General features: G+C 38.6%; 1 protein-coding gene across 5 annotated transcripts in view; it reads right to left on the reverse strand.

Annotated features, from left to right (window-relative positions):
- bbs9 (Bardet-Biedl syndrome 9) overlaps positions 1-23,695 on the reverse strand; it is a 396,619-nt gene that overhangs the window by 337,196 nt on the left and 35,728 nt on the right. For all 5 annotated transcript variants that reach the window (XM_059973612.1, XM_059973602.1, XM_059973581.1 and 2 more), the window contains 4 exons: positions 22,987-23,161; positions 20,063-20,147; positions 16,931-17,114; positions 5,161-5,290 (listed from right to left, as the gene is read on the reverse strand). In XM_059973612.1, coding sequence (XP_059829595.1) covers positions 5,161-5,290; positions 16,931-17,114; positions 20,063-20,147; positions 22,987-23,161 — 574 coding nt within the window. The remainder of the gene's footprint in view (positions 1-5,160; positions 5,291-16,930; positions 17,115-20,062; positions 20,148-22,986; positions 23,162-23,695) is intronic.

Consider the following 23,695-nt stretch of genomic DNA (forward strand, 5'->3'; position numbering starts at 1 on the left):
TCATGCTGATTTATTATCCCTCTCAAGCCCATTCCCCTGCCTTCTCCCCATAACCTTTGATGCCCTGACTAATTAACAGACCATCAATCTTCACTTTAAATATACTCAATGACTTGTCTGCCACAACCATCCTTGGCAATAAATTCCACAGATTCAGAACTCCCTGGCAAAAGAAATTCCTCCTCACCCCTGTTCTAAATGGACTTCCCTCTATTCTGAGGCTGTAACCCCTAGTCCTAGACTCACCTATTAAAAGAAATATCCTTTCCATATCCACTAGATCTTTCAATATTCGATAGGTTTCAGTGAGATCACACTTCATTCTTCTAAACTTCAGCGAGTACAGGACCAGAGCCCTGAAAAGCTCCTCATGTGTTAACCTTTTCATTCTGAAATCATTCTCTAGAAACACCTCTGGAGCATCTCCGATGCCAGCATAAATTTTCTTAGATAAAAAGGCCCCAACCTGCGCACAATATTCCAAGAGCAGTCTGCCCAATGCCTTATAAAGCCTCATAATCACACCCTTGCTCTTATATTCTAGTCCTCTCAAAATGAATGCAAACATTGCATTGCTTTACTTCCAAAACAACCTGCAAGTTAGCCTTCAGGGAATGCTGCACAAGAACTTCCAAGTCCCTTTGCACCTCTCATTTTTTAATTTCCCCCCCCATTTTGAAAATAGTCTACACCTTTATTCCTTCTACTAAAGTGTATGACCATACATTTCTCTATATTATATTCCATCTGCCACTTCCTTGCCCATTATCCCAATCTGTCCAAGTCCTTCTGCAGACTGTTTCCTCAATACTACCTACTCCTCCACTACTATCTGCAAACTTAGCCACAAAGTCATCAATTCCATCATCCAGAACATTGGCATATAACATAAGCTACCAAACCCTGCAGAACACCACTTGTCACCAGTGGTCAGCCAAATTAGGCCCACTTTGTTTCTACTTTGTCTCCTATTAGTTAGCCAATCTTCTATCCCGGCTAGCATCTGGATAAAATGCTTTCGATGATGCATGTTAAAAATTGGTGAGGGTCAAAGGAGTCATGCCAAGTTTATTTAGTGTCCTGAGGAACGAGAGTGACTAGTGAGCACAGCATCTACACGATTGGACCAGGATGGGCTACTGGTGAGGTCAGCTCCAAAGAATTTGAAACTCTTAACCCTCTCAACATTAGCATTGTTGATGTGCCCCCCCCACCCCCAAAGTCAAATACCAACTCTTCTACTGCTATTGAGGGAAAGGTGTTGTCATGACACCATGTCACTAGGCCATGTCCTTTCTGTATCCTGACTCACTGTCAAGATACAGCCCATTATGGATTCTCAAGGACCGCATGATCTACATCCCCAGAGTTTTCTGAGGCAGTCGATGTGCCTGTTCTGTTTTTATTCATTTTATTGAGCAGGAAGAAGGATTTGAGGGTTGATGATTGCACTGTCATTCTTTTCTTTCTTGGTTTTGTGGCTAACTGGAGAAGAAGAATCTCAGAGTTGTATACTTTGAGAATAAATGAACCTTTGATTGTGTCCAGATATGCCTAGGGATGTTTAGGCAGGCTTGATACTGCATGGCAGGACAGGCTTTGAAAGGCTATAAAAACATCACACAGTGTTCTATGTATTGCATTTACATGTACATCGGTTTGTGATCACATTGATGTGCATGTTCTAAGCAAATAGCATATTATGTGCACTCATTATAATAAAGTAATTGTATCTTCAGGAGTATCTGTGATAGCAAAATGTCTCACCAATGTTGCAACAGCCATGTTACTTCCTGTTATATTTGTGGCAAGTATATACTTAAATCTCAAGATAGAGCATGACTCTTCTTATTAAGATCTACAAGCTCAACTTTGGCTGTAAAATTGGCGACCAAGACGAAGCCTGGGTTCCTCACACAGTTGCGCAATATGCATTTCAATCTTAGAACTTGGCTCAGAGGTGCTCTGAAGTCAATGCCATTTGCTGTCCCAATGATATGACGAGAGCCGAAGGTTCACATAAAAGACTGCTACTTCTGACCAGTGGGTCTGATTTCTCTACTAAAAACATGAAATCCATTGAATACCCCAAACTCCCTTCAGCCATGAGATGTGTGCCACATGATGATAGTCTTCCAGTACAGAAGCCACCAGAGACATGGAGTCTAGAGAAGGCAGGCGAAGATGCTGTAATGCATGAGCCAGAAATGGAAAACAACACTGATACAGATTTTGAACCCTTTATGTCAAGTAAGCCTCATATGATAACTCAATCAGAGTTAAATGACCTAGTCAGAGTCTTTGGTTTGTCAAAGACAAAAGCAGAATTACTGGGTTCAAGACTGCAAGGATAGAATCTGCTGTCACCAGGCAGAAAAATTTCCATGAAGGATTTTGATATTTGAGACAAATGTTTCCCCTGAATAACTGATGCTAAGTTCAAGGAAGGCATTTTTGTTGGTCCACAAATCAAACAGATCATCAATGACATGCAGTTTGAAGACCTTCTAGTGTAACTGGAGAAAAATCGCATGGAATGCATTCAAGGATGTAGAAATTTTTCTTAACTGCAGAGCACCAATCTACAAGCAGCTGGTTGACAACATGCTTCAAGCATACGAAACCATGAAGTGCAACATGTCAAAGATTCATTTTCTGCACTCCCATTTAGACTTGTTCCATGCAAATCTTGGCACAGTCAGTGACGGGCATGCTCAAAGTTTTCACCAGGACAGTGTGGTCTTGGAGAAATGGTATCAGGGTAACTGGAATTCATCCATGCTGACTGATTATTGTTGGACACATAAGCGAGAAGCCTCAGACATTGCATAAATGATAATCAAACATTTTTAGCTTTGTTGAACTATTGCAAAGCATTAGCATCATTATGCAATTAAATGCATTATACTCGATAAGAGTTAATTTCATGTTTTTCCAAATTCCTATGCGATACAAGTAGTCTAAATTTCTGTTCAGCTTTAAGCTATCATAACCACAAAAAAATTCTGAGGAAGCAGCAACTTTGAAAAAACTTGGTTGTCCAGTGTTTAGAGAACTTTCTATAAAGTCCTACACAGGAGGCTGATCAACAAATAAGAATAACAAAAAAATAAGGGCAACATACTGACGTGGATTGAGGATTAATAACTGAACCAAAAAGCAAGTGAGAATAAATAGGAAATGGTTTATTATTGTCACATGTAGATACAGTGAAAAGCTTGACTTGAATATTGTTCATACAGATCAATTCATTACACAGTGTATTGAGGTAGAACAAGGCAAAACAAATAATTATTTTACATTAAGTGTAATAGCTGCAGAGAAAGTGCAGTGTGGGAGAACAATAATATGCAAGACCACAACAAGTTATAATATAATGTCAAGAGTCCATCTTATCATACTAGAGACCCATTTAATAGTCTACGACAACAGGGTAGAAGCGGTCCTTGAGCCTGGTGGAACATGCTTATAGGTTTCTTTTTTTCCCTACTTGTTGGGAGAGAGGAGAAGAGAGAATGACAGGGATGGGTGGGGTCCTTTGTTATGCTGCTTTCCTACACTGAGCCAGCAAGAAGTATAGATAAAGTGCATAGAGCAGAGGCTGGTGTCCATGATATGCTAAGCTGCGTCCTCAACTCTACAGTTTCTTGTAGTCACATGCAGAGCAGTTGCAATACCAAACTTATGCATTCAGATAGGATGTTTTCTATGATGCATTGATAAAAGGGGACATGTCAAATTTCTTCTGCCTCCTGAGGAAGTACAGGTGTCAATCAGCTTTATTTACTGAGGCATCAACATGTTTGGACCAAGACAGGCTATCAGCAACTTTCACTCCAACCATCTCGAAGCCCACAACGCCCATTCCAATGTAAACTGGAGTATGTGCAGAGCCCACCATTTCCTGAAATCATTAACCAGCTCTTCTGTTGTCATTGAGTGAAAGGTTGTTGCCTTGACATCATATTCTACAATCTCTCCTTTCTGTATTCTGAGGATCTCGTTCAGGTTGGCAAGTTATGACTAGTGGGATATTACAGGAATTGGTGCTGAATTAGTTTACTGATTCCAGACTAGATGGGATTGAGAGTACAGAGGAGGATATAAACAGCCTTTAAAGAAATACAATCAGGCTGAGTGAGTACAGAAGAATATACTGAAAAGTGAGGTCATCCACTTAGGAACACACTGTCCTGAAATGGTTTCTGTGCAACATGGAGACTTTAAAAAAAGAGATAAAATTATGAGGAGCCACGATAAATAGGAGGAACCCCTTTTCATTATCTGGTTTTTAAAAATCTGATGGCACAAATTTACAGTAATTAATAGAAGGATTAGGGAGGAGATGGGGAGATGCTATTTCATACAGAGGGTGCATGGAATTCACTACCAGAAAGCTCAGTATCTTTGAACCAGAAATTGACAGTGTACTTAAGGAGCTATGACCCACAAAACTGGAAGATGGAACCAGATAGGCACCCCAGTTCTACACAAATAACCTCCTTCCTCATACATTTTCTTTCATTCCATGATATAACTTGATAACAATGTAAATGATTGCGCCAGGAAAAAAAGACTGAGTAGAGAGCACTTTTATTAATATCTACAGGAATTTTACATGCACAAAGAGTTCTGTACAAATAACACTATGTGTAGTTAATTATTTTTGTGACTGTATAAACTGAAGAGAAAAACTGAGCAAGAGACAGAACTAACTTTAATAGCTTAAAGATTAACTGTCTTAATACTATACAGAAAAACTGATTTTTCACTAGAGATCAAAAATCAAGATGAATGCAATTTTTGCTTAGAATACCAATATATTAAAACATTATGACCAATTTATCAGTCCTGTCTAAACTTTCATTATGTATTTCTAGAAATTAAACTATTCAGGATCAGTCATCCTTTTAAAAATGGAGCAGAGTTAATTAGAAATAATTCATTCTGCAATATAGAAAACAATTGATTTTGAAAATATTCATCATTGCTGTTCTTCACCATGAACTACAATAAAAGTAATCTAGATAAAAATTCTGAACTACGATGTAACTACAAGCAGCTGGAAAATTGAGAAACTATCGTTAGGTATAGACAACATACATATATTCTGCTGTACAGCACAGTCATTGATAGGTTATTGAAGACTGGGATACTCACTGGAAGTTGGCAACTTGTACACACACAGGAAGATGGGGAAGCTGTGCAACCCATTTCAGAGTAGCGTCCTGATATACAAGTAGCTTGTTATTATGGTTTCCAATCAGAATGTTTATTGTTCCTTCCAACACTACAAGGTAAACAACGGAAGAAATAAATTACTTGTTTCCTCAACCAAATAAACACCATACACAATGTAGTATTTCACATTCCTACTTTAGTTCACTGGTGATCATAACAATTTATGCAAGACAATACAAAGGTTACAATATCTTACACTTCAAAAACTGAAACAAAATCCTTCAAAAGCATGAAGTTTGAATTAATTTCTCAACATAAAGTGCCAGCTTAATAGGGACATGCATGAACATGCTTGTGTATGCGCTGCAAACTAGCTGTAATTTCCTCATTTCCTTACTGATCCTTCAAAGAATATTTTTGGTATTTTAAATTAGAGTTCTTGCCAGATTCTAAGTATACAACATTTATATGCAGTCTGATATTGGACAATACATTTACAGCTATTATGACAAAAGATGACAAAGTAATTTGGCCTGGTAAATCTTCCAGACAAAAACCATTTACATTTGAACCATTTTTTAACCACCATCCCAATACCAAGATTCAGAGGTACACCAGGTTCCAAACAGAAACATTTCTTCAATGGAACATAAATCAAATAACTAAAAGACATCCAAGAACATTAGAATAGGAACAACAATGAATGCCATGCAGGTAGAATATGGCGAAATACAACAAACCTTATTGTGAAGAAATACAATAAATGCAAATATTAAAGTAATAAGTACTAAAATGCTACAGCAACAAATGCATCTTCACTAGTCACCCTATTGGCCTTTCATTTTCTCGGATTCAGAGCACACTGGGTTGATTCTACAGGGAACAGGGTTGCCACCTTGTGGATGTGATGCAGAATTGAAATCTACTGTGCTCATAATGCCTTATAAAAAAACTGATGAATGCAGTTAAATAATTGCAATGTGCTTTGGGACTTTCTGATGAAATGCAAGGTGTTACACAAGCTCAGGTTCTCTCTGGCTGTCACTCTTGATGTCATAATCTACTTCATTTTGACCTTGTTGAAACTGTAATACTTTATTCTGCATTCTGTTATTGTTTTCCCTTGTACTACCTCAATGCACTGATGTGATGAAATGATCTGTACATAGTATTCAAGACAAAAGTTTTCTCTGTACCTTGATACATTGAGAATAATAAACTAATTTATAACAATCTACATCCAGCTATACTACCACATACCCCAAGATTGTGGCATAACTCTCCACACTTCACACCACCTTACTAAAAACCTTTCCAAAAGCCATCTCTTCAGAGCTTTGCTTCACCACTTGCAGATCACCTTACAGCATTAATGTCACTGTGTACTTCCCTTTAGAACATAAGGGGAATTTGAGAGAATTGCACAAAATTATGAAGGGCGTAGACAGGGTAGGCTGCAGTAAACTTTTCCACCAACATAAGAGTCTATATATCAGATGGAATCAGTTTAGGAAAAGGACTAAGAGGTTTAAAAGGGATACAAGGGTTTCTTTTTCCCCAAGCGAGATAGTGGCCAATATTTAACAATGTAAGTACTTTAGTGGTTCAATATAGACCAAGTGTTGGCAAACAGGATTAATATAATTGGTAAACACAAGAGATTCAACATTTGTTGAAAATCCAGAACACACACAAAATGGTAGAGAAACTTAGCAGGTCAGGCAGCATCTATGGAGAAGAATAAACAGTCACTGTTTCTGGTCGAGACCCTTCATCAGGTTAATATACATAAATAGGTACTTGATAGGACCATTAATGGGAGGCCCTTTTCTGTACATCATGACAAGAAGGTCCATAAGTGTGTTTCTTCAAAACTGTCAAACATACATATCGAAAAGCAGAACCATTAGCACCAATTCTGACCATCAGAATCCTTTCCAGTCTAATGGCCCAAGTCCAAACTTTCCAGCCAGTCAGTTTGCAGACTAACCTCTGCTGCTCAGATATCAAAGGAGCAATAATTCATATTGATAATAGTATTGGTTTGTTATTCTGACATGTACCAGAGAACAGTGAAAAGCCCATTTATACAAATCAAATCATTACATAGTGCATTAAGCCAGAAAAAGATAAAACAATAACAATGCAGAATAAAGTGTAAAAGCTACCCAAAAAGTGCAGTGCAGATAAATGATAAAAGTGCAAGATCATGAGGCCAAGAGTCCATATTATTGTACAAGGTCTCTTCAAGGGTCTGACAACAGAGGGATAGAAGCTGACCTTGAGCCTGTGATGCACGTTTTCAGACTTTGAAACTTCTGCCCAATGGGAGAAGGGAGAAGAGAGAATGTCTTGATTGCGTGAGGCCTTTGATTATGCTGGCTGCTTAACACTTGAGTACTATGCTGAGTTGTGTCCACACCTCTCTGCAGCTTCCTGCAGTCATGTGCATACCAAGCTGCTACACACCCAGACAGAATGCATCTTCATAATAGAACACAGAACTGTACAGCAGAAGAGCAGGCCTTTCAGCCAGTGTTGCTCCAAATTAAACTACTAATTAAATGTCTAACTAAACTAAGCCCTTCTGCCTACATGATGTTCATATCCCTCCATTCTCTGCCCATTCCATGCAAAAGCTTCTTAAATCCATTTGTTATATTGGCCTTAATTTCCACTTCTGCCTGTTGCTTCACTTTTGGACATCAGGTCATGAATGATAAACACAAGATACTCAGTATTTATAATGACAAATCTGTTTGAAATTCTGGACAATAGTGACTCATGGGAGTTTGATGGCAAGGAACTTGGCAATGGCATTGCACCTGAATGTGAAATGTAAGTGAATGTTATTTTGTTAATTTATCAGCCCATATTTAAATATTGTCTCGAGCCTATTGCTTGCAGACACTCCCTACTTTAATTTCTGAGGAGTTGCAAATGGAATTGCAATCAAGGAATATTCCAATGAAAGGTCTTTGAATAAACCATTTGATTGATGGATGTTGAACACTATTAACCAACTGCAATGCACTAATCAGAAATATAATGGAATACTCTATATTGCTTGGTTGAGCTTATCCCTAGCAGAATAAGTGAAGCAACAACTTTTGCATCAAGCTTCACTTTCAAAGACTCTTCATGTTCTTGATATTTATTGCTTATTGTTATTATTTTGTTTTTGTATTTGCAGAGTTTGTCGTCTTTTGCAGTGGTTGTCCACCCTGTTAGTGCAGAAGCCTTTCAATGGGGGGGGGGGTGGGTGGTGGTGGGTGTGTGTGTGTTTATATATAAATATAAAATACATACGCGCACACACACTTTGATAACAAATTTACTTTGAACTTCGAAGAGAGAAAACCTAAAATTTCCTCTTCCATAACTATGCTTGGTAAAGTGGTGATAACAGAATTAATTGCTTGTATTGTCTGCTTCAGAAATACTGATTAAACACGAGGTTCATTCTTGCCATCAGATGAGATCTTCAGAGTCTGGAATGCAATTTATCTGTGTCTGTGATTTCCTGGCACTAAAAGTCATTGTGTGCTTTTCATTCAAAGCAGAAAACCTTCCCTAATATTATTAATTCTTGAATGCTGTGGTCTCTCTCATTGTGGCCTCTTTCCCTGGGAACATGCAAAACTCTTTGTTCAATCTCAAAAATGGAGGTACATATTGGAAACAACAGAAAATACATTAGCTGACATAATGCTTGTTTGAGGAGTTGCAACAGCACTTTATGTTGGAGCAATTTACATCAAAGAGGCAGAAGTTACAAAGCCGAAAGAACAGCCAACGAATCATAAACCAGCAGGGTGTCGGTAAGGGTTGGGACAGATAACAGCACTGGAAATTTGGGGTTACACCTCCATACTGAAGTAATCTACACTAAAGTAAATAGACGTTCAGCAACTGATATGATATATTAAACTGAGTGTACTAGCATATACTCCCTTAGTACTCCAGATCCTGGACTTCTGGTAAGATGGCGATTGCTTAGCTGCTCCGAACTTTTGTTCCGTTATTTTCGCTATCTTTGCACTAAATGTCTCCATTTTTTTAAACCTTAATTAGGAACTTTATTTGGTTTCTCTCACTTGCCTGTGAACACATCTGCCTTACAATGTCTAACAAGAGTTCTAAATCCGGAAGAAAGGAAGTTTTGGCTCTGCCTCCTGAGACCCTCGCTGCACTGGAACAACACCGAGATGATATTTTAAAGGAATTTAGAACCACTTTCAAACAGCTGGAATCCAAACTGGATCGGATCAACAATAGAGTGGACGAACATGTTGAACACTTATCTCGCATCGATTCGACCTCTGAAGATTTAGAAAGTCGTGTTCGATACTTGGAGACTCTCTGTTCCAGCCTAGAGAGGAAATATAACAAAATCCTTTCCAAAATGGCGGATCTCGAAAATCGGAGCAGATGCTGTAACCTTCGAATTCTTAGGTTGCCAGAGGCCACTGAACAGGGATCAACTGTGAAGTTTTTCGCCGAGTTTCTCTGTGAGATATTCGGGAAAGATTTGCTTCCGAACCCGCCTGAGCTCAAAAGGGCACACAGGGTCTACGTTCCCCCCGGAATTCTGGGCTCCCGCCCGCAACCGGTAATTTTGTGCTTTCATCAATACCAGGTAAAACACAGTCTGATTATGGAGGCACGTCACAGAGGTACTTTTACTTTCCAAAATATAGTCATTCGCTTTGTGGAGGATTTTGCACCCCAGATCTTAAAGATGTGCGCTGAGTTTAAAGGCGTAATGAAAGTGCTTTTTGATCGTGGTTTTAAACCCTCTCTTCGCAATCCTGCTGATTTACGAATTACGCTTAATACTGGAAAATATAAGTGGTTTAAGTCAGTGAAGGAGGCTGAGGCATTTGTTGCAAGTCTTCCGGCTATCCAGCCATCTTCAGAACCCGATCGGAACTCCTAAAATGATGGATGTACTTCTCGTAGTAAAATTACTTTTTCCGGACTCAGACTTTACTTGAATCACTCAGACACTATTTATTGAAACTTTAAGGGCTGTTGACAATCTCTCCCTGGATTTGGTGTGTCTTTTTTAAATAGACATTCTGTGCTTAATGTTTCTCTATGGATGTTTAAATAGTACTTGTGTAATCTATCTTATTCTTGTACTTGTGTAATCTATCTTATTCTTGTATAACTTTATCTATAGAGTTCTACAATTGACTAACTTGTTTTGGAGGTTTGAAGTCTTTATTGAAGGCCTCCCTGTATGTTGGTTCACTGTTTAACTGCTGATTATTTTTATTTATTTATTATTTTTTTCCCACCTTTTTTTTTAATTTTAGATTTTTTTTCCTCTCTGTAAATGATTGATAAGTACTCTTCTTGAATCTATAATTTTCCCCTTCCTCCCTTTTTTTCCCTTTCTCTTCCTTTATTCTTCCATAATTTTTCGCGGGTAGGTTAGTTTTGGTTTTCTTCCGATTTTCTCTGTATTAAGTTTTATATTTCTGCAGAAGATGTTCCAATTTGTAGTTATGTTTTCTAGTGCATAAACTAGTTACTATTTGCTATAGTATTTATACAGAACTGCTGTTAATGACACAGATCTGGAAGTTATATTTGGGTTAATTTTTTTGGTAGAGCTAGCTGCTTTTTTTGGTAGCCATCTAGTTTTGGGTTGTGTGAGTGGGATGGGTTTTCCAGTTCCATCATCACTCACTGTATTTATTGTTTTTCTCTATTGCTCAGGACAGGTTTATGTTTTGATTTTACGAATCTATGTTTACATTTTTGCTCCTAGACTGCTATTGTATTGCTTGACTTTTTATATGCCTGCTGCCTTTATGCATTAGTAATTGATAATGGCTAGTGCACTTAAATTCGTGAGCTGGAATGTAAAGGGATTGAATCACCCTGTTAAAAGGAGGAAAGTATTCTCACATATTAAACAACTCAAAGCTGACATTGCTTTCCTTCAAGAAACTCATATTCGTTGTTTTGATAACTCACGGCTTCTGTCAAAGTGGGCGGGTCAGCATTTTCATTCATCCTTTGCCGCTAAAGCTAGGGGAGTCTCCATTCTTATTAACTCAAATATTCCTTTTGAACTCCATAATAAAATACCTGATACAAATGGCCGTTTTATTATTGTTTATGGTAAACTATATAACACTAAAGTTGTACTAGCAAACTGTATGCCCCCAACTTTGATGATGTTAACTTTTTTGAACGTTTTTTTTCCTCACTACCAGACTTAAACTCATACTCTCTTATACTGGGTGGTGACTTCAACTGTTGGTTAGATCCTAATCTGGATCGATCGTCCTCTGTTACCAGATCACCTACTAAATCTGCCTTAGTTATCCAATCGTTTCTCTCTAATTTTGGTATCTCTGATATATGGCGTTTCCTTCATCCTACTGAGAGAGATTATTCTTTTTTTTCCCCCCCACATGTTCACTATACCTTCACTAGAATTAACTATTTCTTACTTGATAACCAACTTATTCCATTGCCTACTCTTGTGACTATCAGAGTATACCGATTTCTGACCATGCTCCAATTACTCTCTCTTTAAACTTTCCTGGTCTCCCTCAGAGGAATAAACACTGGCGGTTTGATTCAACTTTATTATCGGATGATGATTTTTAAAAATTTATTAAGGATCAGATAACCTTTTATTTTAACACTAATACATCACCTGAAGTGTCATCCCAGACTGTCTGGGATGCCATGAAAGCATTTTTGAGGGGTCAAATAATCTCTTACACAGCAAATCTCAACAGAAGATCCTGTGCAGATCGATTAGACCTCATTAACCAGATTAAAGAATTGGATCAACTGTATGCTCAAACTAAGAACCCTGAACTATACAAGAAGCATGTAGAACTCCAAACTAAATTTAATCTTCTGACTACTCAACCTGTCGAACGCCAACTTCTTGAAAGCAAGAGTCGCTTTTACATTCATGGGGATAAGTCTGGTAAATTTCTAGCCAATCAGCTGAGGCGTTCCAAAGCCAAACAACATATTACAAAGATCTGGAAGGAGAACAGAGACTTTACATCGGATCATTTAGAAATTAATGACGCATTTAAACATTTTTATTCTCGGCTTTATTCCTCTGAATCTTTGAATGACAATATCTCTGTTGATCAATTTTTAAATAATCTGAATATTCCTTCACTTTCATCTGATTTTAAAGCCAAACTTAATGCATCTATGTCATCAGAAAAAATATCTTTTGCAATTTCTGCACTGTCCTCAGGGAAATCTCCTGGACCTGATGGGTTCCCTGTAGAATTTTATAAATCATTCTCTTCACTTCTTTCTCCTCAGTTACTTTCAGCATTATCTGACTCATTTAATTACAGCAAATTGCCACCCTCTTTTAATGAGGCATCTATTATTCTTCTATTAAAAAAGGGTAAAGACCCAACAGAGTGTTCCTCGTATAGGCTGACTTCTTTGCTCAATGTTGATGTAAAGATCTTAGCTAAAGTTTTGGCTTATAGATTAGAAACCATTATTCCCTCTATTATCTCTGATGACCAATCAGGTTTTATTAAAAACCGTCTCACTTTTTTTAAGCATTCGGCGTTTATTTAATATTTTATATTCACCTCCAACTGGATTCCTGAATGTGTTATTTCCCTCGATGTGGAGAAAGCATTTGATCGTATAGAGTGGAACTACCTTTTTGCAGTCTTAGAAAAATTTGACCTCAGTCAAAGTTTCATCTCTTGGATCAAATTGCTGTACCTGTGTCCTTACTGCTTCTGTTTTAACTAATTTTCAGAAATCCCAGGTATTTAATCTCAAACGTGGCACCCGTCAGGGATGCCCCTTAAGTCCCTTTCTCTTTGATTTGGCTATAGAACCTTTGGCGATAGCATTTCGAAATTGTCCTGAATTGACTGGGATTTGGAGAGGGGGTGTTGAGCATAAAGTTAATCTTTATGCTGATAACTTATTAGTCTTTCTCTTAAATCCATCTGCATCCTTACCTCCAATGTTTTCACTTCTTGACCAGTTTAGCCAGATCTCTGGCTATAAACTTAATTTACATAAGAGTGAACTTTTCCCAATTAATAAAGAAGCACAAGAATTAACATTTCGTGATCTCCCTTTTAAAGTAGTCCATAATCAATTTACTTATCTTGGAATTACAGTCACAAGGAAGTTTAAAGATCTCTTTCGTGAAAACTTTGCCAATCTTTCATATACTATAAAACAGAGTCTGGTACAATGGTCACCTCTATGTCTTTGGTAGGTCGTATTAATGTTGTTAAAATGTATGTTCTCCCCAAATTTTTATACTTATTTCAATCTACCCCAATTTTTATTCCTAAATTTTTTTTGATTCCTTAGACTATTATTTTGTCATATCTGTGGAAGAATAAGCGCTCTAGAATTAATAAAATCCATCTCCAAAAACCTAAAAAAAGAGGGTGGCATGGCTTTACCTAACTTTCATTTATATTATTGGACAGCTAATATACGTTGTGCTACCTTTTGGTCTTTCTTCCATGGCCAACCCGAGTGCCCTAATTGGGTGGCAATGGAGTTGAGCTCCACTAAAGAATTATCTATCTCTGCACTCCCTAGTAGTCTGTCCAGATTAATAGCTAATCCTCTTGTTAGACACACTTTGCGTATATGGGCTCAGTTTAGGAAATGCTATGGTTTCCATGGTTTTTCCGTTTCCAGCCCTGTCGTACATAATCACCTTTTTTTTTTTACCTACTACGTACGATTCAGCATTCCATGTTTGGTATAGGAAGGGCATTAGACATTTTGAAGATCTTTTCATTGATAATCACTTCGCTTCTTTTCAGCAGCTCTCTGTTAAGTTCAATTTGCCCAATGCTCATTTTTTTAGATATCTCCAAATTATTGCTCCTTTAATTCCTAACTTTCCTGAAATGCCCGCAAAAAATGCTATGGACTTATTTCTTTCCATTATTCCACTAGGTAAAGGTTTAATATCAATTATTTGAGATAAATTAGCAGCCTTACGACAGGCCCCTGTGGATAAAATTAAAATGGCATGGGAGCAGGATTTAAATACCTCCTTATCTGATGAGAGTTGGGACTCTATTCTCAAATCGGTTAACTCAACCTCTCTTTGTGCTCACCATTGCCTTTTACAGTTTAAGATTGTTCATAGAACCCATATGTCTAAATCTAAACTATCATGATTCTACCCTAACATTAGCCCGCTTTGTGATAAATGCAAGAGGGGCGAGGCCTCTCTCATTCATATGTACTGGTTCTGTCCTAGCTTGGAGAAATTTTGGAAAGATGTCTTCACTACGTTACCGTATATTTTGAATCAGCACCTAGAACCAAACCCCTCAATTACTTTGTTCTGGGGCGAGACAGATTTACGTCTGAGTCCGACCAAATGCCGAATATTATCCTTTGCCTCTCTCCTGGCTAGACACTTGATCCTCCTTAGATGGAGAGATGTTGCCCCACCCACTCATGCTCAATGGCTTAACGACATTATGGCCTGCTTGGACCTCAAAAAAATTCATTATTCAGTTCTTAATTCAGATTTAAAGTTCCATAAGGACCTTTTATCGAGTACTTTCATAACCTTCCTCTTGACTAGGGTTTTTTTTCCCCCGGTCCCTTGCTCCCCTTTTTTTCTGGTAGTAGGCATTATTATCCTCTGTTGCTAAGTGTATTCACAGTCTGGGAGTTTGATTGTCCTGATTTATATTCTCTATATTGTGTTGTGGTTGGTCTGGAGTTTTTTTTTGTGTTGTGGGGCTTGGGGAGGACACTAAGTTTACTTGTCTTCAATTTAGGTGCTTTTTTTAAAAATTCTCTTTCTCTGTATCATACTGTCATTGTATGCTTAATTTTGCACTGTATTAATGTTCCTCATCTTGATTTGGGGCTGTTTAATTTGTAAAATGTATAAAAAAAATAAAAAATAAAATTTAAAAAAAGTACTTCAGATCCTGTACAACAGAAATGAGGTAAAATAACTTGCATTGAATCAAAATGAAAGTAGACTTCATATCTACTCAAGCAAACAAAATGTAATTACAACAGTGACTACACTCAATATTTAATTCAGCACAAAGCACTTTGGATGCTCAAACTCATGAAGACACTATAGAAATGAAAACCCCTTTCTTCTTTGCTCCATGCATCAGCAACACATTTTACACTCCCCACTTCAATCAGAGACTCCCACCTGTTTTAAAAAGATCACTATTATCCCAGTACCTAAGAAAAACAAGTTAATATGCTTTAATGGCTACTGTTCAGTTGTTCTGACATTTAACATTGTGAAGTACTTTGTATGGCTGGTTATTACATGGATAAAATCCAGATTCCCAGATTACCTCATCCCTTTGCAATTCACCTACCACCATTTCCCTGACCCTACACTCATCTCTAGAGCATCTGGACAATAACGACATCCACACCAGACTATTGTTTATCAACTAAAGCTCTGCATTTAGTACTATAAATCCAAACAAACATCATCAAATCCTGGGCGTCAACACTTTCCTCTGCAATTAGATCTTCAGCTACCTGAACAGAAGGCTATAATTAGCAAGGATAGGCAGCAACAGCTCTACCATGATCATTAAACTTTGGTGCTCCATCTGATTAGCGACCCAACCCCCCCCCCCCCCGACTTTACAGCCTGCACGCACATGACAGCACGGCCAGATCGTGCTGCAACACCATAAGTTTGCAGATTATACCATCACAGAGAGCCACATCTCAAATTGCAATGAGTCAGAGTACAGGAAGAAATTAATAACATGGAGTCGTGACAACAACCTTTCCTTCAATTTTGGCAAAATAAAAGTCCTGCTTATTGAATTCAGGAAGAGGGACAATGCAAATACTCATGCTTTCATCCATAGCGCTGAGGTTAAGAGCTTCAAGTATCACCAATAGCCTGTGCTGGTCCAACTACGTAGATGTCACAACCAAGAAAGATTGCTGACACCTCTACTTCCTCAGCAGACTAAAGGAATTTGGGCTATTCCCACTGACCCTTGCTTATTCTTAATTGATGCACCATTGAAAGCATCCTATCCAAATGCATCACCGCTTGTTATGGTAACTGCTCTGCCACAACCGCAAGAAACTACAGAGTTATGGACACAGCTCAGCACATCACAGAAACTAGCCTCCCCATCCTTGGACTCTGTCTATACTTCTTTCTGCCTAAGTGGACAGTATGACCAGACACCCCACCAGTTCTCACATTAAACCAGGATTTCCCAACCTTTTTGATGCCATGGACCCCTACCATAACCAGAGGGATCTGTGGACCCCAGGTTGGGAACCCCTGCATCAGACAGAAGATAAAAAACGCTTGAAAGCACATCCTAGCAGGCTCAAGGACAGCTTCCACCCCATTGTTATAAGACTATTTAATGGTTCCCTAGTACAATAATAGACTCCTAACTTCACAATCTATCACAATCTGATCTTGTACCTTATTGCTGATCTCTACTTTCTCTGTAGATGTTGCACATCATTCTGCATTATGTTACTGTTTCACCTTATACCACCAGCTCAATGCACTGCATAACAATTTGATCTGTATGAACTGTATGCAAGCCCAACTTATAACTGTTCATTGGTCAGTTCATGTGCCATTAAGAAATGAATTCCAAATATTTAGCCCTCTCAAACACAAGAGCATAGATTCTAGTCACTAAAGTATTCATACTTTTGTGGATTAGTAATCCATCTGCCACTACCTTGGAATTGAATTAGCTTTAGATACCTGAAGTGTAAGGCAAAAAGCAGCTTGGGTTGTACTCCAGTTTTTTCATGAAGCGAAGCTGTCCATTTTCTTTGAAGCAGTAAAGGTTTCTCTCACCAAGTACCAATATGGAAGAAGGAGCTTGGTGAAATGTTGTTATGTGTATGTCTAAAGCTTGTTCACCAATGTTCACTGTCCAATCCTTCTGTAAATGCAAAAGATGCATACTTGGTCAAAACAGGTCAAATTTGCATCAACTCAAATGCAACCATTCACGGGCTTGGCGACACTGATATTTTCTACCACCTGTGCATTTTTTTTTGAAACCGAAGACTATATTATTAAATAACCCTGTTAGCAATAAAATTGTTAAATTTCTAACATAAATTTATTGTTCAAATTTCACAATGGAAATCATGCAAATGTTCTCCCAATACAGACTGACCAAATGCTATCAAATGTATACTCAGTAACAAAATATCACAGAGAGTCAATAACTTGCACATTAAGTTAAAATAAATTTTGCCCTGAACTGCAAGAATATCTAAGCATTGTGTGCCTCTTGGTAAAGATGAAACAGAAGCCAAAAATTTCTCCTGGCTTGCAACATACTTCCAATGGAGTTTTGCAAACCACAGGACATTCATCCACCATCAATACATTCAAAACTGCCTCTCCCTACCGCTTTTAACTTTTCCCTTGTCCTTCATGTTGGGCTCTTTAAAGCTGTAAGTGACACACACAAAATGCTGGAGGAACTCAGCAGGTCAGGCAGCATCTATGGAAGAGTACAGTTGACTTTTCAGGCCAAGACACTTCAGGAGGACTAGAGAAAAAAAGATGACTATATTTAAAAGGTGGGGGGGGGGGGGGGGAGGGGAGAGGGGAACTAGAAGTGATAGATGAAGCTGGGAGGGGATGAAGTAAAGAGCTGGGAAGTTGATTAGTGTAAGAGATACAGATCAAGAGAAGGAGTCGTCTAATAGGAGAGAACACAAGGCCATGGAAGAAGTGGGGGGGGGGGGGGAAGGGAAGAGAGGAGCACCCAAGGGAGACGATGGGCAGGTGAGAGGGGGAAAAGGGGATAGAGAATGGTGAAGGTTGGGGGGGCCATAACCGGAAGTTCGGGAAATCTATGTTCGTTCTATCAAACTGGAGGCTACCCTGATGGAATACAAGGTGTTGTTCCTCCAACCCGAGTGTGGCCTCATCATGATAGTAGAGGAGCCCATGGGTTGACATATCAGAACAGGAATAGGAAGTGGAATTAAAAAGGCTGGCCACTGGGAGATCCTGCTTCTTCTAGCAAACGGAACGTAGATGCTCGGCGAAACAGTTTCCCAATCTATGTCGGGTTTCACCGATAAACAGGGAGCATCGATCACATTACAGGACCCCAACAGACTCACAGGTGAAGTGTCACCTCACCTGGAAGAACCGTTTGATGTCTTGATGGTCGTAAGGGAGGAGGTGTGGGAGCAGGTATAGAACTTGTTCTGCCTGTAAGGATAAGTGCCAGGTGGGAGATCAGTGGGGAGAGCAAATGGACAAGTAGTCACATAGGGAGCAATCCCCCTGTGATCAAAAGCAAAAAGTGGATGGGGAGGGGTAAACGTGCTTAGCGGTGGGATCCTGTTGGGAGATGGCAGAAATTCCAGAGAATGATGAATTATGTGCTGGACGCAGAGGCTGGTGGGGTGGTAGGTGAGAAAAAGAGGAACCCTATCACTGGTAGGGAGGTGGGAGTATAGGGCAAGAGCAGATGTGCATGAAATGGAAGCGATGTGGATGAGGGCAGCATGGATAATGGAGGAAAGGGAGCCCCTTTCTTTGAAAGGAGGACATCTCCTTTGTTCAGGAATGAAAATCCTCATCCTGAGAGCAGATGCTGCGGAGATGGAGGACTTGAGAGACGGAGATGGTGTTTTTACAAGTAACATAGTGGGAAGAGGTAGTCCAGGTAACTATGAGAGTCCGTGGGTTTATAATAAACATCAGTAGATAAGCTGTCTCCAGAGTTAAAGACAACGAGATCGAAAAAGGGGAGGGAGGTGTCTGAAATGGACCAGGTAAATTTGAGGGCAGGATGGAATTTGGAGGCAAAGTTGATGAAGTTGACAAGCTCCGCATGGGTGCAGGAAGCAACATTAAAGTTGTTGATGTAGAGTAGAAAAAGCAGGGGTATGGTCACCAGTGTAGGCCGGAAATAGACTGTTCCATGTAGCTGACAAAAAGGCAGGCATAGCTGGGACCCATGCGAGTGCCTATGGCTGTACTGGAGTATAAAAATATTATGGAGTATAAAAGTTGTAATATTTGCTGTGTAACCAAAACTATGTAGTCAGTTTGCTATGCAAGTATCCAAAATGAAATCCTAGGAATGTAGAAGTCAATGGTGTGTTAAAGGTAGCTAAAGAGATGTAGTCAGCTTTGAAACTTGCTATTTGCTATGCATGTACCCAATTTAGCAGGAGAATGAAATATTAAGAATGTTAATGAAAGGTAGCTAAGAGATGTAGATTAGAACATGATTAAGTCACGAAGTATTAAGAATGTAAACTTGCTATTGCTAGAGAATGAAATCTTAGGAATGTAAAAGACAATGGTGTGTTAATGAGAGGTAGCTAAGAGATGTAGATTAGAACATGATTAAGTCAATGGGACGTACGTGTGAAACTGGACCAAGAGATTGATATAAAAAAATGTTGTGTCCAGGGATCGGTGGACAATCAGTGACTAGCTCAATGACTGTCTCAGCTTTGATTTGCAAATTAAAGTTTAACCCTTCTTGAAGAATCTTCTGCATCTCCTGGTCATTTGTGGGGCACGAGAAACCACGACAGCTGCAGCTTTTGTTTGAAGTGGGAGGAGCCAAAGAGAAATTATTAAGAGTGAGTGAGGACAAGTTCGACTAGATGGAGGAGATTGGTGGAGGGGAACTGGTTGGGTCTGGTGTCCAGAAAGAAATGGAGAGCTTTAAGGCCTTCTTGGTGGTGGAGGGAGCTACAAGTATTTCTGTTAAACTCATGATCAGTTTGCATTTAATCACAGCTTATCACCACCACCTCAAGGTGACAAATCCTGCTCAACAGAGACTGCTCAGTACAACAGACAAAATGGATATATTTAAAAGCAGCAAGACAAAAAGCTCACCGTGAGTCTTTTCCCAGACCCCAATTTCTGTTGCTCAGAATCATGCCTGCTTTCTGCATCTGTGGCAACTGCCAACACCTGGTACCTAATCAGAGAAAAAACAGAGTTTACTAATTGTGCTTCCAAATTGCTTTAACAACATTTAAAGAACAATGCTATTTAAATGCACATTGCTTAGGTTACTCAGGACTAAGAGCCGAAGTTATTTTTCAATAATAGTAAATGCACCATATACTCAGGCATCAGGAACACATAATTAATGACACAGATATGTGCAACAGAGAAAAAGCAGAATGATTTTGGCAAATGATTTCTGTTCTCATTCCTAGATCAATTAAAATTATTCCCAATATTCTTCACCCTCATTAAGTGTTACTTTCTCAACTTTAATATCCATGAAATTTATTCTGCATGTAGCAACATTCCAACATCAAAATTCCATTATCCTCTTCTCAAACTCTACAAATTTTTTTTTATTTTTTTAAATCAATAATTTCTTATTGTTAATTCTTAGCAGAAGATAGAACAGTACAGCACAATACAGGCCCCTCAGCCCATGGCATGTATAAATTGACTCCATGATCAATGGCTCATAGCATCCTCATACAGATGTATTGAGGATCTGCAGATACTTCTATGCTGCATAGCCTCCCAGAACTTCCTGTCCTCTATCATGGAGGTCTTTCACAACAGCAAGCAGGAGAGTCTGGACCAGCCACCGAGCCTAGAGTAACTGACTGGCTCCATCCATTCCTTCAACTTGAATAAAACTTCCAGAAGCGACAGCTTACCAGGCAAGTTGTACTCTGCTCTGTGAGACTGGTTGGGCCCAGACCAGCTGGAAGAGTACTATATACAACAAGACATTATGCACAATTACACCATTCAGCCCATCCAGTCTGCCTCACCATTGGATCAAGATTGATTTATTATCCCTCTCAACCCCATTCTCCTCCCTTCTCCACGAAACCTTTGATGCCCTTACTAATCAAGAGCCTATCATCTGTGCTTTACATATACCCAATGATTGGGCCTCTACAGATGTCTATGGCAATAAATTCCACAGACACACCACCCTGGTAAAAAAACCTTCCCTCTTACTCAACCTGACTTTTTTCTTACATTTATATGCCTATCTAAGAGTCTCTTAAATGTTCTGATTCTATTAATCTCTCACACCACCCCTGGCAATAGATTCTAGGTACCCATTTCTCTGGGTTAAAAAAAAACACCTCTGATATCGCCCCTAAATTTTGCTCCGCTCACCTTAAATGGACATCCTCTGGTATTGGCCATTGCCACCCTGTGAAAAGGGTGCTGCCTGTTCACTCTATCTATGGCTCTCATAATCTTATATCCCTATATCAATTCACCCTTCATCTCCCTTTGCTCCAAACAGAAAAGCCCTAGTTCGCTCAGCCTACCCTCATAAGACATGCTCTCTAATCTAGGCACCATTCTGTTAAATCTCATCTGCACCCCCTCTATAGTTATCACATCCTTTCTATAATGAGATGACCAAAAATGAACACAATACTTCAATTGGTATACACAAAGTTTTATACGGGTACAATATTACTTCATGGCACTTGAACTCAATTCCCTGACTAAGGAAGGCCAGCACACTATACACTTTCTTAACCATCCTATCAACTTGTACAGCAAAACAGAGGAATCTATATGGATCTGGACTCCAGAATCTAAAAGCAGCTGTAATAATGTAATGTAGTAACAACTTTTGGGACCACTACTGAGAAAGCAAATATTGTCACTGGAGTGTTGCAGCACAGGTTCTCTAGAAAGGTGCTTATATTTAAAGGATTACACAAAAACTCAAGTTTGCCCCTTACACCATGGAGTTGGTAGAGACAATATAATTGACGTGTTTCAACTTATACTAAGATGTGTAAACAACAGGTATTGACAATGGAATCCACATCAGTAGGGGCACCATCACAAGTTCAGAACTAGTCTATGAGAAGTAAAACCAGGTAGAATCTTCGAAGTTAAATTCTAAATTCCTTTTCCCAAAAGGCAGGGGGCTGTAAAATACATGGATCAAATAAAATGCACAGATGAAATAATTTCTGGCTGAAATTACAGAGCTCATAATCAGTCCAGTTTTGTATTACTAATGAACATGCACGTCAATTCTACTGAGAAAAACAAAAGTGACATTAATGTCTAATAGATTAGAATGACAGAATAAAAACATGCAGTTGCATGTCACTACCTAATCTTTCAAGTAAAGTTGATTGTCTGGATGACACAACAAGCAAATTTCTGAATATATTTCTTGGAAAGAAAAAAAAATGATTAAGTGACTGCCTGTTTTATTCTCACAGAAATACCAGAGGTGAGTGGGCTTAAAAGTGCTTCTGTTAGGTGGCCAGGAACAGGTTCTATTCATCCTTTGAGTTATACAGAAGAAAGCGAAAGTCAAAATAGACAATAATTATGCACCTTAATACCATATTCAATTACATCAAACATCTTACAATTGCAGTTGTTATACTTATTTCGGGATCAAATACATAATGCACTTGTTACCTTTGTCAATGTTCTAATTTGTTTACTGTTCACTAGGTTTCTTATCAGAGTACAAAATTTGAGCATGTTTAAAAAATCATTTTTATAGTCTTAAAATATTATAGGTTATTTAGAGAGAGATGCCACTAATGACATGAGCAACAGATCTTGCCAGCATTTTTCAGATAAATAACCAAATCAAAATAGATTCAGTAATAAGCTTTCTAATTACATCAACAATCCAATCCAAAATAATTACACACATTGAAATATTATGCTTTGGCTGTTATTTCCTAAACATAACTACAGATTAAGGTAGAAGGAATGTTTACTTGGAGTTAATTATTTTTCCATTCACTCTATCAAAACATGATAGACAAGAAATAAATACTCACTTGTAGCTTTCAACATGTCGACTTGAGGAGACAGTAATGAAGGAATCTGTCCTGGTGCAATATTTCAATGGGCCTGGCAAAAGGCAATTAGGCAAGAAACGCCTAAAAGCAAAGCTTTCCTGTTCGAAGAACATCAGCATCCCATCCATGGACTGAATGCAAATTAAGTCACGAGCTATGTTTAAAAAAAAGTAAAGTGTTATTTCAAAACAAAACTGCCACAAATTGCTAAATTATCACACAACCTGCCTTCAGAACTTCTCTCTCTGCCTCCCTCAAGTGTTAAAAGTCACTTGTTGACAGGAGTATAAATATGACAGCAGGCACTGCAAAAGTGCAGATGAATTCAGGGAATGAAAAGAAATTAGAAGTAACATGAGAATATGTGCATGAGCAGAAAAGGAAAAAGACAATGAAAAAACTGTAAAGAATCAACTGCTTTAAAAGCAAACAATTACGGTTTTTCCACAAATCTGGAGCTAGAAATGAATTATCAGCTCCAAAGTGAATATATGGAAAGCCCAGCAGTACCACAACATTTGGTAATAGTACCAAAGTTTTGATACAGGGACTTTCTCCTGTATGGAGAAGTCAGTGTGAGAAGCAAAAGGGAACTAAAAACAGCATACAGCTAGAAGACCTAGCTACATCTGTCTAGTTGGCTATGTGGAACAGTTGTGCTCCAAATCTTCTTCAGTACCACTCTCCA

The sequence above is a fragment of the Hypanus sabinus genome, chromosome 1, assembly GCF_030144855.1.
Source record: "Hypanus sabinus isolate sHypSab1 chromosome 1, sHypSab1.hap1, whole genome shotgun sequence".
Lineage (NCBI taxonomy): Eukaryota > Metazoa > Chordata > Chondrichthyes > Myliobatiformes > Dasyatidae > Hypanus > Hypanus sabinus.